Below are 17,757 nucleotides of genomic sequence, written 5' to 3' on the forward strand. Positions count from 1 at the left end.
TAATAATTGTATCATAAGTCAGATAATAACATTCAACTACAATCATAAACCAAAATCCCTAATAATACAAAATATTCAACTGAAACTATATCAAAACAGTTTCACCCTCGAAAATAATACTAAAAACAAGAAAACCAAACAGATTCCATTTGAAAATTCCAAAATCCAAGAATACAGGACTACATAATCAAAATTTCGAGAATCATCAATCTAATTCAATGTAATAATTCCAAGAAATCCTTAAATTCAATTTCATAAACTGAAACTAAACTACAAAAACAAAGAAATCAATTCCTCAAAGGAGCAGTACATGTTTTCTTATTGTGGCCATCAACTTTACCACATCTACCACATTTAATAGATCTTGAACTGGCTCCAATAGACTTATACCTCGTTGATCTTGGTCTTCCAGGAGGCCTCTTTGTAAAAGGAGGAATAACAAAATCAGAAGCATCATAAGCAGATATCTCAATATCAGGAATGGGAAGAATTGCAGCTGCATAGGAATTCCTATAGTAACCAGATTTAAATTCGTCTTCAATGTAATCATAGACATTTTTACCCTCTCTTTGAATTGCTACAAGAGCATGAGCACAAGGGAACCCTTCAATTTTCCATCTACGACAAGTACAAAAGTTGGAGTTCAAATCAACTAAAACAGAATGTGGACCGAACACCTCATAAACAGAATCATATGATCGGGCAATCTTCCAATGCCTACCCACTTCCATATACTTCCTCAACATCTCATCCATTTTAGGACAAAGAACATTATGCCAACTACTAGCCTCAGTCCTTCTTTTGTCCATAGTTTCCATTATTTGAACTCTAATACCATCAACCATTTCAAATATGGGCAATGAACGAAACTTGAGGATCCAAAAATTAAAAGACTCAGATAAGCCATTTGCCATAACCCCATACCGATTACCTTTAAAAAAAGCACACGCCCAATGTTCAAACGGAATGCTCTCTAAGAATTTCTTAGCATTGTCATGCCCTTCTTTTTCCAAATCAGCCAAATGTTTGTAAAAAATCTCAACCGTTGGCGCATATGCACATTTCATGAATAAATTCAGAACACGTTCTCTCAAATATTTACCAACTACTTTCACAGGCAACTTATTTTTCAAATTTCCTACCAAATGAAAATAACAATATGCATGAGGTGAGGAAGGAAAAATACGGTTAACACCTTCTAACAAGCCAGGATTACGATCTGAAATGAATGTAACTGTACGACCTTGGGGTGCCAAAACTTGATACAAATTTTCAAAAAACCAAGTCCAATTGTCTTCAGACTCAGAATCCACAATAGCATAAGCAAGAGGAAATATACCTACAGAAAAATAAATAAAACAAACAAAGAAAAAGCCGAAGTGTAACTAATAAAGCAAAAGAATAAAATATGATAATTTACTGAACTGTAACTGTAACCAAGTCAAATAAACTCAATCTTTCTATTTTTTAACTTTCACTGCCATATTAGACTGAAACTGAATTTCCACAGAATTGGTACACTGAAATTGATCTACCAAAAAATTCCTACACTGAACTGAATTAATATCTTTAGAGCCATATATAATTAAGTCAATTAAAAGTTTCAATATTACAAATACCTGGTTTGTCGGCATTTATGTTAGGGTTTAGCTACGAGATTTTGGGCTCCGCCCAAAATCCCGTAGCTAAACCCTAACATAATGCCTCCACCAAGCCCATTCTATACCCTGGGAGGAGATTGGATCAAAAATAGGGATTTACCCTTAAAAATCGAGGAAGGAAGCAACGAAATCAATAAACAACTGCAACTAAAAAAAAAAGACGTACCTTTATCACCATCCCTTCCATTTGCAGCAAGCAAATGACCCAAATACTTCCCTTTCAAAAAAGTTCCATCAACATGAACCATGGGAAGACACCATCTATATCCTTGAATACATGCAGAATATGAAATGAAAAATCTCTGAAACCGACCACTTGACTCATCCAACTGTAAAACACAATGTGTGCCTGGATTTGAAATCTTCACAGCTTCAACGTACCAAGCTAACTTTTGAAAAGAGGCCTCCTCATCACCATGAACAAGAAGCTTTGCCATCTCTTTACCTTTCCATGCATTTTGATAACTGATATCCAAACCATAGTTCAGTTTCAGTTCCTGCACAATGTCAATAGGTCTCAAAGATGGCTTCAAACGAAGCTCATCTTTCACAATTGATGATACAATTCGTGAACTCATCATCTTACCTTTAGTCTCACGAACAACTCCACGGCATGTATGCTGATTATTCATAGTACGAATATAGCAAAATCCATTTGCTCTACATAACACTGCATACACACGCCATTTACAACCGTGTGAATTCTTCTCAAAACATTCAGCTATAATCCGATCTTTGTCATTCTTCGCATATACAAATTTGAATCCCATCTGAACAGCATATTTCACCAATTTCAAACGAAATTCAGCTACACCGCCCTCAAATTTTTGTCCAACATGATCAATATAACCTTCCCACTCTTTCGATAGATAACTTTTAGTTTCAGCAGTTCCAAAATCACCTAAATACTGATTCGGATCAATCAAACTCTCAAACTCTTCAGAAGATGAACAACTTGCACCTTTCTTTCTTGTATAAGAGACTTCACTAGCACTTGTATCTTTAGATGATGTACTAGGAGCACTACAAGCAACATACTCAACAAGAACACCATCGTGATTCACAAGTATATCAACATATGAAAGTTTAAACAAAGGCAAAGAAGCTAACATCAAGTGAACATCCATATCACATTCCAATTTGCAACTTTCAAGATCCGGTAAAGAGTATGATAACCTAAATTGCCCTGCCTTCAAATGATTGAATCTCTTTATTACTTCACTACAAATCCATTCATAGGTAACACCGGAAAACAATGACAAAAGAACTGACTTACTGTCACAAGTAACTCTTGAAATCACACCAACATCCATTAAGCTACATGATAAGAAAACATAAAACAAAAAAGTAAGTAAACACTGACTAACAAAATAAAATCAATTGAAACTGTTAAAACAGAACAACATAATCAGTATTGCAATTCAATTTCTTAATAAGTTTAGGCAATATCAGTTTCAATTTCTGACTTAAAATAAAACAAACAAAGAAAAAACACAAGTGTAACTGAAACTGAATTTCCACAGAATTGCTACACTGAAACTGAATTTCAACATAATTCCTACAGTGAAACAGAATTTCCACAAAATTGCTACACTGAAACTGAATTTCAACATAATTGGTACACTGAAACTGAATTTCAACATAATTCCTACAGTGAAACTGAATTATTCTCTTTAAGGTTTTGATATCAATTGACTAAGTTGATATTACATCTAAATAAATCAACAAACCTAAATTCAACCACTAAAGCTGTAACTAAATTACTCCCAGAAATTGAAACTGAATCACTCAAACAAATTGTAACTAAATCACACACAGAAATTGTAAATCAATTGAAATTTACAAGAACTCACAGTAATCAAATTTGGTCTACTAAGCTCCGATGAAAACCTCCCGATCACAATCAGAACAATCCGATCACAACACCCCGAACAATCCGATAACAAGCTCGCGCAGATTCAATTACTCCAAAATCCGATGAAGACCTCCCCCGATCACAGAAAACACCCCGCAGAATCCGATCTCAAGCTCACGAATCGCACGAAGAGAATCGCATATGAAGATGAAGAAACTCACGATGAAGATTCAAGCTCACGATGATGAAGATTCAAGCTCATGATGAAGATTCAAGCTCACGATGAACATCGCAAGCGCAAGAACAGGGGTAACTAAAAAAACGGTACGGTAATTAATGTTGTTGATGTAGGAAAACAAAACAGGGGTAAACCTGGTATATTTAAAAAAATTAAAGTCAAAATTTTCTTATTAGAAGTTGACTAGGGGGTTTACAGAGATATTAAGTGTTAACAGGGGGTTTTGAAATAGTTTAATAAAGATTGGAGGTTTTGAATTAATGTATATCAAAATAGGGTGTTTTTAATAGTTCACATTTAATTTAATAATTAAGAAAAAAGTCGTTAACCCAACATGCTCGTGGTGGTATATATTGTTGTGACAAAAAAGTAGCAGCTAATACAATAATTATTAATCAGGCACTCGAGTTTGAGTCTTCGATTTGACTTTTGGAGTCAAGTAGTAAGGGAGTTAAAATTCTTTGTGAATCTCTTAGGTCTGCAGTGGATTGTCTACTTTTAATCGATCTAAAAAATTTATCTGGTGCTCGAAAACTAGCCCAAGACATCTTCAATTACCAAAAAAAAAAAAAATGTTTGTATAATATGGTTTTCATGGTAAGTTAATTAATCTTACATAAAAAGTCCAGAAAAATAAGAATCTAAAAACCATATAGTGATTCTTTTGGTGCTGATTTTGTACTTCTAACTAAATTACAGAATTTAATTAGTTTTTCAATATGAGTTATAATTACTACTTGAAAATTTGATATGATCATCTTTATGAAAATGCATATAAAATTTCCGTATAAAATTTAATGTGAACCACATATGAATTACTTTAAAGTCAGAACTACTAGACAAACCAAATAAAGTGTGTAACCTTTTTTTAAGAGTTACACACCCTTTTTCTACTCATTGCACACCCTCTTTGTTTATTTTGTGAAATGATAAAAATGACCCAAAATTAAATTACCATAAAGGACAAAAACATAAAAATAAAATGACAAGTGCGGAAAAGAGGTGTGTCCTCCCACCCAGCCGGCCTCCTCCCACCCTCTACTGGCCTCCTCTCACCTCCTCCTCCTCATTCCTCAATTTCTCCTTCTCTTCCCTTTCTTTCTCTTTCCTCAATTTCAGAGGCTGCCTCATCTTCTTCTTCTTCTTCTTCAAAACAGTCAATGCCATAAGCTGCGTGGCCTTCTCCAAAAGCCTTGATTTGGTCCTTGAGAGACCTCTTGTGCTTGAAATCAGAGCCACAAGTGCAATACCAAAGCTTCCCACAATTCTTCTCATGGGTTCTCCAATCACCTCTCACTGCAAAGGCCTTCCCACATTTTATGCACATGAAGGGTTTTGAAGTCTTTGACAGGCTTTGACCTTGGGTGGTCACTGTTGTTTCTGCAACCTGGGGCAGGAAAGAGGAGGAGGAGAGAGAAGGAATCCGGCGACATCGGCGGCTGTGTGCAGGGTGGGTCGGGTATTGTGGGTGTTAAAATTTTATTTTATTTTATTTTTTTCTGTGTAAGGGTGTGGCTGGGTTGAAAAATGAAAAGCCAAAGAGAGAAAGGGAGGGAGGAGAGAGAAGGAAAGAAAGAGAGGTGGAGAAAGGGAGGGAGGAGAGAGAAGGAAAGAAAGAGAGGTGGGGTTGGGGGTGTTGCGCATCGTGGTTCTGGTTTTGGATGGGGTGAGTGTGTTTTAGTGGAGGGCTATTTTGATAATGAAATAGGTGTACAAAAAGTAATTTCAAATTTTAGGAGAAGATAAAAAGTGTGTCGGCAGAAAAATGGAAAAAATGGTGTGTAAATAGCAATATTCTTTTTTAATTAGGTGTGCAAGGGATTTTTTTAATTTAGGTGTTCAAGGGAAAGGGGCAAAGGCCCAGTAAACCGAATAAACTAGTCCAGCTTTTAACTTCAACATATCTAATAAAATCCAAAGCCCAAGTCCGAGTTATAGTAAATTTTTTTAAAAATTAGAGTTTAGTTTTTCTAAACTTTCTTATTTGAAAAAAAACTATAAGGTTTTTTTTTTTTTTCTTTTAAATAAAGGCCTTATTTTATTTTTTTTTCTAAATAAAGCTCTTTGAGGCTTTGACCATTATCTTGTTAAAGAAATATGTCATTATTTGTTTATTTTTTTAGGATATAGTGTACGGGTTTCACTTTATACTTTTATAGGGTATAAAATAAAATTTGTGGAGGCTGTATATTAAGTTTTAACTCTGAGATTTTAAACTTAAAATTTCATAGTTAAAACCTCATATAAAGCCGACAAACTAGGGCTTGAAGGAGAAGTAAAAATACACTACCGAACACTTGAAAATGACCACTGAACGCTCGACGCCTAATATGTATGAAAAAAAATAGAAATTAATGGATCAATATTATATAATATGGAATGGTTACAATATTATTAAACTTTAGTTAGAATTTTAAAAGTCATAAAATTTTAATTAATAAATTATAAAATTAAAGAATTTAAATGAAAGTCTCCTAAAATTTTATTACCTACAAAAAAAAAAAGAATTTGGCGTTAGAGAATATCGCATCGCATACAGTTGAAGTAGTGTTTAATTTTATGAAAAATATGCTTGGAATATTTGCATTATTAACTCCAAATTTAGGGGGGTGTTCCCAACTCATATTTTAAAGGAGTTTAATGGATTTTAACATCCATAGAATCCATCAAAATCTAAAAGAATTGGGTGGAATTCTCATGAAATTTGTTATGTGTAAAAAATGCATTCAAATCCATCCAAATCCATTAAAATTCTTCACTTAATGAAATTCATGACTTTTTGAGGACATATAAATTTTATTGGAATCCATTAAAATTTGAGTTGATGACACCTAAATTTTATTGAAATTCATTAAAATTTAAGTTAAAGACATTTAAATTTTATTAAATTTTTAAAATTCAATAAAATTTAAGTTGGGACACGCCCCTTAGTGTTGGAGATAAACTATAGTCTGTGATGCTGTAAGAATACCTAAGTCCAGCTTTTTGACTTCGAAAGCATCACCAGTCGAATTGACTCGTGTAAAATTCTCAAGTGACTGACTTAATGTCATGTGATTTATACAAACCGCACGTGTCAACATGCGATTCACCAGCTGCAAGTGTTGGCCTTTGGAGTGTACTAAATGCCATGGAGTGTTGGCCTTTGGAGTGTACTAAATGCCATGGAGTGTTGTCATGTGATTATAAAGAGTTGTTTACAGCTAATCAGTTGGCGTGTACTAAATGCCATGTAACTTTGGCACTCAGATTTCCAATTTATTTACATATTTACCACGATTGGGATCCCAGATTGTGGTATATATTGTAATTAAGACGGGATAATGGGGTTGAAAGAGAGTGGGATATATGATAGTGGGTTTTGCACTTGGCTGAGATTTTATGTCTACGGTTTACTTTAGGTCAAAGATTCCATGTGTAAGTAACAAGTTTTTCTGTGAAATCGCAGAAGGATGATAAGAAGCTTCCTCGCTAATTAATTTATCTGTTCACAATAAAAAATCAATTACCCTTAGATTTAAAAATATACAATTAAGAATTTAAGATTGAGAAACAAAAATCAAGTAGACGAAGCCTTCTTGAATCATTTATTTAAAACTTTTAAATAAAAATATATGCAATCAAACATTAATTAATTTTTTTTTATAACAATGTAAAGAATATATAGAGCAGTTCATGCTCTATTTAGAGTATGTATAATGAATGTTGTATACGTGGCATTACCCATCGTTCTGAGTATTGTGAAAGCCCTTTATAGGTGGTTGAGGGTTGACTGAGATTCCATTTGGACGACATTCTAAATCAGCGCAACGTGGAATCTTTTCTTTTCCTTTGAATGAATTGTTTCATTCAAGGAGTTAAATTTTAATGTTTTCAGCGAATTCGTTTTTTGGGATATGAAAATTTTAACGCGTATTTGTCGATGTTTCACCAATATAGTAAATCGTCAAAATGGAATCTCAATCAACCCTCAATTATGGGAGGGGTAGAAAGTGATAATTACAATTATGAGTAAAACTCTTCAATATTTTATCCACCACATTAACCTTATCAGTTAAGTCTGATAGTAACTCATGGGCACAAAAAGTGGCAAACTCTTCAAATGAGTATGGCTATGGGCAAATTCAACCACAATAGGTTCCTGATCCATATAATTGGTATGTTGGTAATTACATGTAAAATTATGCTGAAAAAGTATCTTGGGGTGATTATTTTTCGTAGTATACCTACTCTGGACATGATGATATTGAAGACATCGAACATTTTTAACCTCCTAGAAACTTTATATGATATTAAATACTTTTGTAATTCATGATGTAATATTGTAGTATAAATAAAATTGAGATGTTATGTATATAATTATTAATTAGTGAACTATTTTTTTAATAATATTTGTTTCCAGCGCGCATTATATTCATCTTATATCACATAAAATCTACTATATAATTTGATTTCTTCAATATTTTTTATCATTATAGTGGATAATATGTTAAATAAATATATAGTAAAGTTTCATTCAAAATTTTCATATTTTAATAACAATTTTCATCGTTTTTGTCTAATTTTTATCAAAATTTAAAATTCATCAAAATTTCCGTCAAAATTTTTATTAAATTCAAAATTTTACTTCTTGGTTGCATTTAAAAAAACTCTTACCACGTAAATCATTTTTAGAAGTGTAAGTGTAAATAACTTTTGCAAAATATCGACCCTTTTAAAAAAAATAAAAAAATTGCGTGCACTTTTGGCTGAGCATGTCTCACTTTGAAATCGCGTTTATTATAATATTATATAATGTACGTTTGCGTTGAATCATCACTGACGTAATACATTAGTAAATTACATAATCCCCCCACTCCCACCAAACGAATCCAACATGACAGGGCCTTCCTAAACTTGCCTCTTTCCAGTCTCGTTTTATTTAAGGACCAACAGGTTTCACAAATTTTATCATCGATCATCAAAGTATCAAACACAGTAAAACACACTGACAAAAGAAAAAAAGAGATCGAGAGAGATGGCAATGAAGAAACATTCAGATGCAGGGAAGAAGGTGACGATGATGAAGCTCCACCCAAACAAGACTGATGAGCAGCCAGTTGCATACCATTGCTTCAAACCCAAACCACCAGGGGGTTTAAATGTCATTCCAGCAAAGAGGAGGTCAGTGAAGAGAATGATTTTTGATGACATAGTCCAATTTTTGAGGTCTCTATTTTCAAGCCCTACTACCAGTACTACTCCTGCTACTTCTACTTCTACTTCCACTTGTGCCAAAACCCTCAAGGCTGTAGCTAAAACATCAAACATGGCCAACAACAACATCAATAGCAACCACGTGTACCCAAGCCCACCATAGCATGCATGCAATGCATACATGCACACTGTGTACTAGTTGGTGGCATGGTTTACTTTTAAGACGGACATGCAGTTCAATGTACTTGGGTCTTAGTTGATGTGTGGTGTTTTTTATAATTAATTGCTTTACTTTTCCTTTGCTCATTGGTGTTTGATTTATGTTCGGTGACAGAGAAAATCAGAGAGAATCTAATTAAGAAAAAACAAAAATACAACTGGTAAAAGCGATTTTCCATTACTTTCTCGATCAATAAGACAATAATACAGAGAGCCTTTACATAGGCTTAAAACTTTATACAGCTGTCAGCAGCCACATTCTTTAACAGACTAATTAATAGCCTAGGATCCTATACATGTAATGTACAGCAATTATCATGGTCCTCCTAGTCAATATCACATTCCCTATCAATTTATCAGCTGCTTTCTTTTCCTAATTATTCAGTCTCATTTGATTTCTTGCTGTCAATGAATTAATCATGTTTTGCACTGAGAGGGTTTGATGATTATTTGGGTTAGAATTTGATTTATCTTCATGATGAATCGAGAGGTTGACAATAACCAGCATTTTTTAAGCCCAACACTGTGCTTAATTAGTTGTTTGATTGTTAATTAATTAAGGATCAAAACCAATTAATATTAATTAAGGTTTACCCAACCCCCACCAGCACCATATATATAGCATGTAATACGCATAAATACAGAATTTCGGTTCTACACTTCTATACGTACACACGAAATTGTATTACCACTATTTCTCAGCGGTCTAAGTTGGTGTTTTACTTTGATGCATATAAGTACGTAGTTTCTCTTTAATACTAGAATGGCAATGCTTATGCTGCATGCATATGATTAATTTATCAGCTTAATTGCTTGTCTAAGGTCTAATTTAATTTGTTGATGTTATTGTTCATGCTTACACGTACTCGTTTGGGCTTAAGAATTTTGTTGGCTGAGGACCCGTTTAGGCCCGCCACCTTTGTATACCCAGAGATTGGGCTGGGCATATAAAAAAGCCCATGAGGCCATAGGCTTTCGTAATGTGTTTTGGGTTATCTATTTGCTATTACAACTCTGGACCAGTAGTTAAAAAATGACTCTGGGGCTCAATGCCTAACTAGGCATTAAGAAAATTATTTAATTTTTTTTTTCTTGTTAGAACATCTTATTTCCTTCACAACTCAATCAAATAAAAACGGGGAAGTGAAAGATCCTATTTTATTTTACTATTATCTTTTGGTACTTCAAGTGTTGATTAGGTGATTGCAAATTTGCATATAATGGTCTTTTGAATTATGAATTTATCATTTTGATCATCATCATCATCCTCTTCAAAATAGCCTTTTCCTGTCTGACTGATTATAGTAAAGCCCTTAAAATTGTGGATTTAGCCTACCGTACAGTGACCTAAAGTTTTGAATACCCAATCCGTTGGTTATTCAACTGTCACACATGCTATCATTTAAATCTAATTATTTATTCTTTGTACTTTTGTGTTTAAAATACACGTAGCAATCAATTTAGTTCTATTCTTGCTTTTGTCTTTGCGCCCTCCATAATACTAGTATTGTATTATTACTTTTATTAATAATTTAATTATATATTATATACAGACAAAAATAATATTATATAGATGCATTCACTACAACAAATATGGCTTATGATCACTATGAATTGAAACTAAATTGAAATTAGTGACCAATGACATTTTTTTTAGTCACCAATTAATACTTTAGTTGTTTTTAAAAATTTTAGTGGAGTTAATAATTATTTTATGATTCACTAATTTGCACAATAGTTGACTAAGAAGTAGCTACACAAAAATAGTAACCAAACTTGAAAATTGGTGGGAGATTTATTCCTTTCCCACAACAATTCCAACTGAAAGAGACAAAAGTGGGATTAAAAAGTTGTCTTAATTATCCTTTTTTTTTTTTTTTTTTGTAAGAGACTTAATTATCCTTTGCCACTTAAGGTTTAAAACTAATTTTAGAATGGTGATTGGAAAACGCCACCAGCTACCCTTGAGAGACATTTTCTAGCTCAACTGTATCAGGGTTTTAAGGGTAATTTAGTAACTTTCATCCTAGGGTTACTTTCAACTTCAAGACTTCAGATATTTTTCTTACTTCCTCTCAACCCGCCTCTCTCTCTCTCTCTCTCTCTCTCTCTCTCTCTCGATCAAACTGGTCCGAGCAGAATGTCGTCCGGCGACTTTGCCAGCGACACCACCCTCAAACTGATCGTCTCCTTCTCTTCTTCGACTTGGTGGTGTCTGATTTTCAAAAAAATACAACAAAAGAAGATGGTTGAATTTCAACAGATCTGATCGTGACGATCTGCCGATTTCGACGACGGCGTGATGTCATACCACCACCATCTTCTTCTCCTCGTCATGGTGATTAACCTGATGACCTCCGATCATTCACCAGATCACCGTAGCCGGCCGATCGAAACTCTAGAAATCATGACTTTTCAGTGCCGATTTCCGGCGAAGGATGGCGGCGATTTCAGATTGGGTTTTATCTCCATTCCATTTTCTTTCCATTTATTTGATCTCTTATAAATCCATATTTTGTTAATGTGTTATTTATTTCTTGAGTTGTATCCGATTTAGTGATTTTGATGTTAATTTGCTCCAATTTTGTGTCTCAGATTTTGGGGTTGTTATTCGAACCGACTTTGCCTCCCTCTTTCAGGTATGTTCTCAGCTCAACCACCATTATTAAAAGTTATTAGGCTAGTTCTTCATTATTAAAACTTGCGAACTAGAAAAAGAAATTTAGGAAGCAGCTATGTGTGCAATAGAGCATTTAAATTATAGGTAGTGACTGCTATTCTCTTAGGTCATATATATTGGATATCATATTGCTCCTATGTAACAATCTCCCTGTTTTGACTTTTAAATAGCTAGTACTCAGTGGCTAGTTTGTCTGTGATTTCAGTTTTCTTCTATCAATGACTCTACCTGGTGAAATTGATTCACAATTTATGAAAACTATAATGTGAGAATAGTATATGTGATGGACAATATTCTGATCTACTTGGTGTAAAGTTTGTTATGAACAATATTCTTTTTAATTTTTCTAATGTTGCCCAGTTTTCATCAATGTACTAGGTGAAGCAAATTTCTTAGGAGGTGTTGCTTCTGTTAAGGGGCCGAGTAAAGGGATTCAATACTGAGGCAGCAAAGAAGAGGTTCTTTGAGATATATTTGGATAAGTTTATTGATCGATAACTGTATTTTCATTTTTGACTATTCTTTATTTATAATGTTATCAATATAATGCAATGAGACTATATCTTGATATGACACTAATTTGATAATTTTTAGTCATCAAGTTGGGACTAACCCCTTATCTTTTTCTCTACCACTTTGCTTATTGATTGCTCATTTCTAATGCTTGCCAATGATAGAGTTTCCATTCTTAACATGTTAGAAGTTAACCATTTGTTATAGTCTAACTCAGGTTAATCATTTGGAACTAAGGTTTCTTTATTATCTTATTTTTTCTTGGAAGACTGTAATCCTACATACATGCAAAGGCAGTTTGTTATTGAAGTTCTTATCATATTTTGTAATGTTATACTATAAGATTGATAATAACAATTTACTGTTATTGGTAAGGATGAAGACATTTCATATAACTTATTGGGTGAATGAAGTTGTTACAATTTCCTTCACTCTCTCTGTTTGTTTTTTTTTTTTTTTTCTGTGAATTGTAGGATGTAAACTTGGAAGGCTGTGAGGAAGACAGAGGGATCTAGTGCTCTAAACACCAACAAATGCAAATGTCAATGAGTTGGTGATAGCTCTAGTGTACATTAGATTATTTTTTTATTTGTATATATGTTTTTGGCAATGTGGGGGTTCTCTATTTATGAGGGTCAGTTTTTCCCTTTTGATTGTTTTCTTTTGTAAGTTGGTGTAAAGAAAACTTATGAATTCATGCATGGAATGAGTTGTAATGTGAGATTTAATTGACATTGTCTTGTGGTCTGACTTTGTGCATAATTCTTGCTGCAATGTAAGTATCATAAGTATCAGCAAGCACCGTTGGAAAATAATAGGGTGAGAAAAGGGTCTGCAAATAGCCCAGAACTAAAAAACTGCAGTTCAAATAGCTGCAATTTTTAGAATGGTGGCAAAAAGCATTTTGAATCCTAATTAATTAGTCACCAAAGTCCATGGAGGCATTGTTTAATAATATAAATGTTCTACAAATTGAGCAACTATCTGCAACATTGATGGAGGCATTATTTAATAATATAAATGTTCTACAAATTGAGCAACTATCTGCAACATTGGTGGAGGTAGAACCTGTCAGCAGAAAAGTACAGTACAGTTCTGGTCTATAAACTCCGCCATTCCAAAAAAATGGTTTGCTTAGCCACTTTGCCACCCCATTCTGAACAACCGATAGTGGCTACTGCATCAATAGCTAAAAAAATAGTGATCATAAGCAATGAATGGTGTAGTGATTGGAAATTAAATAACTTTATGACGGCGAAGTTTTGCTACTTGTGAATCCTTAAAACACATTATGTTACGGCACTCCTCATCATCATGCTGATTTCAAATATACATGTACAAATGAATCCAGGAAACTTCCTATTTATTCTCTTTAATTTTTTTAATTGATTAATTGTTGGAAATTGCTATTAATCAAATTCCAAACTCGCTGTGCAAGAATTCATTTGTGTAATGATTTACACGTGTGAGAGTGAGACGTACAGTATAGTTTTGGGTACGTAGCATAGCAAATTTAGTTTTCACGTACGTTGGAAAACTATTGAATTCATTTTTAGCATTGCATTGCAGGCTTATGATCAAAAGTCGGCCGCCACATGACAGCAGCATGCACATAGCACATAGCAATAATGTCGGGAAAAACAAAATTCAATTATTACCATATTTTCATTTCAAACTGTAATTTTTTTTTAAAATTTTGGGGGAGGCGGACAGAACTTTATTGCACTGTGGATAATTTTACGACTCTAGCTTTTAACTAAACTACCCAACAATTACTTTTCAAATTATAATTAATGGCATCAAATTATTTTTGTTAAAAGAAATAATACTATAAAGTCTAAACCTGTATTCCAAATAAATTGTTAATTAATATCGTATTTATTGGAAATAAACGGGTCCAAAGATGAACTCAGGTTTGAATTTTTAAAACACTCTCACTTGAAATCCAACTTTAGGGTTAATTTAGTACTAAAAAAACGAAAGACAAAAATTGCATCAAAAAATATTGAAAGTAGGTGGGCAGCTCTTATATTTAATACTATCAACAAAAACAGAAAAGAATATAAACAATTTTTAAATCCATCATTGGGCCGGTCAAGCAAGCAAGTGAGCAACAAGTCAAGAAAACTAGGTATGGATATATATATAAATTGAGGTATACCCTCAACAGAAATATAGAAGAAGCCTATATATATATATATCATAATATACTAACTTTATGCTTTTTTCTTTTTCTTAAACCGAGGATGCACATTGAACGAGTCTAACTTAATGACCGGATTATATATATAATGAAGTAGATTTGTGATTCTATTTATGTGATTAGATTTGTCATTAACAATATACATTATAGAGTCGCCGATAGCACAACCGAGACAAATTGAGTGAAAGACTTGAACACTAAGAAGCAAAGTTGGCGCGCGCGCGTGTTTGCGGTTGTGAACGTGTCCCAAAAAACCGCGTTAATTATTTGTACGTTTGCGTCATCAGTCATCACGTTTGCGTCATCAGTCATCACATAATACATTACTAGTACTGTAGTACATGCCTCTCTGACCGAAGTCAGTCGATGTTTTCTGTGTTTTTTTTTTTGGCCAAGACAGTCGATGTTTTCTTTAAAGACCCAAAAAGGTTTCAGAAATTTGATCATCATCCCAGTATCAAACACACGTACACTCAAAACCAGAGAGGCCGGGAGATATCTGGCAATGAAGAAAGACACAGCAGCAGGGAAGACCAGCTTGAAGTACTTAAACCCAGTCACAGAGCCAAAGGAGCTGATGATGATGAAGCTCCACAACAACACTGAGAAGCCCACAGCTGCATATCATTGCTTCAAACCAAAACCATCTGGGGGTGTAAATGTAATTCCAGCAAAGAGGAGGTCAGTGAAGAGGATGATTTTTGATGATCTAGTCCAATTTCTGAGGTCTCTACTTTCATGCCCTACTACTCCTACTCCTCCCTAGTTCCACTTCTGCCCAAACCCACAAGGCTGCAGCTGAAGTATCAACAATCCCACCAAAGCATGCATGCAATAATGCATATATATAACACTGTGTACTAGTTGGTGGTTTACTTTTAAAACAGACATGCAGATCAATGTTTTCTTGTGTTTCCTTATTGGTTTTTGTACTTGGGTATTAGTTGATCATTTGGTACTGTTTAGTGTACTCGTCCTTTGGTCATTGGTGTAGTTTCTCACCTGGCTTTAATAAACAGAATGCTGTCTGATTTATGATCAGCTGCTTTCTTTTTCTAATTCTGCAGTCTAATTTTTTTTTCTTGCTGTCAATCATTCATGTTTTACACTTATTGGGTTTGATGATTGTTTGGGTTAGAATTTGATTGATCATTTTCGTGATCAATCGAGAGGTTGACCATAACCATCATTTTTCCAAACAACTTTGTAATTAAGACCAACAGTGTGCTTGAAAGCCACGTACATATATGTCCTTAGTTGTTTGAATATTGTTCATTATGGATCAATATATCAATATTAATAGTCCAATTAAAAGAGATATTAATGATTAATGGTACTTGCAAAATCAAGAAATAAAAAAGCAAAATATCTAGCTTAAAAAAAAATCCCACAATTAATTTTTACATTATGCAAATAGCAGAAATGAAATCAATTGAAGTTTCGATGGTTTTCAGTTAGTTGGTATTATTTTCCAAATTCTTTGTAGATACAATATGCGTCACACAAACATAAATTTTTAAATTCAATATATCTATCTTTTCACTTTATAATTTCTCAATTTCCAAACAAAAAAATATTTCTGTCATTTTCATTCAGTGTTAGGCGAAAGCCATTCTTCCACTTTATGTCGATCCTTTTTTCTTTAAGCCTTTGCGGCCTTTGTTGAGTTTGTCTCCAGTACTATTCTTAATTATTTAATTATGAGTTTGTCTCCTGTTATTCTTAATTATTTAATTATGAAAGGACATTCAGCTAGCCATCAAGGGGACAAAGTCATTAGCTCAACCTAATTGTACGTCCTGCCGTACGTGTCACACCCATCTTTTGCTTATTGTGTGCTACATGCAATTTAGTCAAGCAATAATCAAATAGTCAAAATAATGGATGTGTAATTCGGTAAGTTTGTTAGTTTATTTTTTTGGTCAATGGTAAGTTGGTGGTTAATTCGAATCATGTTTTACACTGATTGGGTTTGATGATTATATGGGTTAGAATGAGAATTAATGATGAATCGAGAGGTTGAAGTAACCATCATTTTTCCAAACAACTTTATAATTAAGCCCAGCACTGTGCTTAGTTGTTTGATTGTTAAATAATTAAGGATCAAAACCAATATTAATAGTCCACAAGAGAAATGAAAGGAAGGCTAGGAGTTCCTATAAAACTTGGATCAATCCCAAGATCCAGTTTTTGGAAAAAAGAAAAACTGTGCGGTTTCGGAGTGTAATTCCAGCAAAGAAGAGGTTAATAAAGAGCAGGATTTTTGAAAATGTAGTCCAATTATTTTGGTATCGACTTTGAGGCACTACTACATATACTCCTAATTCCACTTCTGCCGAAACCCGCAAGCTAGCTGCTGCTAAAACATCAAACAAGGCCATGAAGAAGATTGTCATCAATACGCTAGGTTTACCCAACCCCCACCAGCACCATATATATAGCATGTAATGCATTAATACAGAAGTTGGTTCTACACATCTATACGTACACATGAAAATGTATTACCACGATTTCTCAGCGGTCTAAGTTGGTGTTTTACTTTGATGCATATATTTCTTGTCTAAGGTCTAATTTAATTGGTTGCGGTTATTGTTCATGTCTACACTCGTTTGGGCTTAAGAAATTTTGTTGGGATTTGATGACTGAGGGCCCGTTTAGGCCAGCCACCTATGGATCGATACCGAGAGATTGGGCTGTGACAATGGCAAATAAAAAAAGTCCATAGTAGTATTATTATTTTAATTAATTATATATTATATATAGATGCATTGGAAATAAGTTCGTGACAGCAATTTACAAGTCGGCGGAGTCACTACTTTCAATCCTTAAACACATTGTGTTAGATACGGCAACTTCTCTCCTCATCATCAGGTTGATTTCAAATATACAAATGAATCCAGGAAACTACCTATTTATTCTCTTTAATTTTTTAATTGACTGTTGGAAATGCTAATTAATTAATTAAATTACAAACTCACTGTGCAAGAATTCATTTGTGTAATGATTTACACATGTGAGAGTGAGACAGTTTAGTTTTGGATACGTAGCATAGCAAATTTGGTCTTCCCATACTTTATTTCTTTAATTTTATTGGAAAACTATTGAAGTTCATCAAGTCTTGCCGTCTTGGACGTTGAATTTACTATGCACCAAATACATATCTCTTATAATTATATAGTAGTTGGTACCAAG

The 17,757-nt window shown here is 33.7% G+C and overlaps 1 protein-coding gene and 1 long non-coding RNA gene across 2 annotated transcripts; one reads left to right on the top strand and one right to left on the bottom strand.

The window, feature by feature from the left end:
* Positions 1-239: 239 nt before the first annotated feature.
* On the bottom strand, positions 240-2,788 carry LOC147276038 (protein FAR1-RELATED SEQUENCE 4-like). Its single transcript, XM_086254060.1, has 2 exons — positions 1,828-2,788; positions 240-1,339 (listed from the first exon to the last, which is right to left on the bottom strand). The coding sequence occupies exons 1-2, from the start codon at positions 2,786-2,788 to the stop codon at positions 288-290; spliced, it is 2,013 nt and encodes a 670-aa protein (XP_086110186.1). The 3' UTR covers positions 240-287.
* An 8,846-nt stretch (positions 2,789-11,634) lies between these two features.
* LOC147276039 (uncharacterized) lies at positions 11,635-13,109 on the top strand. The gene is made up of 2 exons (XR_015123977.1): positions 11,635-11,808; positions 12,228-13,109. It is a non-coding gene; the product is annotated as an uncharacterized LOC147276039 (long non-coding RNA).
* Positions 13,110-17,757: the final 4,648 nt, after the last annotated feature.

Source organism: Dryas octopetala, chromosome 8 (genome assembly GCF_963921425.1).
Source record: "Dryas octopetala chromosome 8, drDryOcto1.1, whole genome shotgun sequence".
Taxonomy (NCBI): domain Eukaryota; kingdom Viridiplantae; phylum Streptophyta; class Magnoliopsida; order Rosales; family Rosaceae; genus Dryas; species Dryas octopetala.

What these genes read in the sequence shown, in the direction of transcription:
- LOC147276038 (XM_086254060.1), bottom strand. Translation starts at nt 2,788, where the DNA reads ATGGATGTTCACTTGATGTTAGCTTCTTTGCCTTTGTTTAAACTTTCA. An exon ending in TGGAAGGGATGGTGATAAAG is followed by an intron (nt 1,340 to 1,827) that starts GTACGTCTTTTT and finishes ATTTTTCTGTAG; the next exon opens with GTATATTTCCTCTTGCTTAT.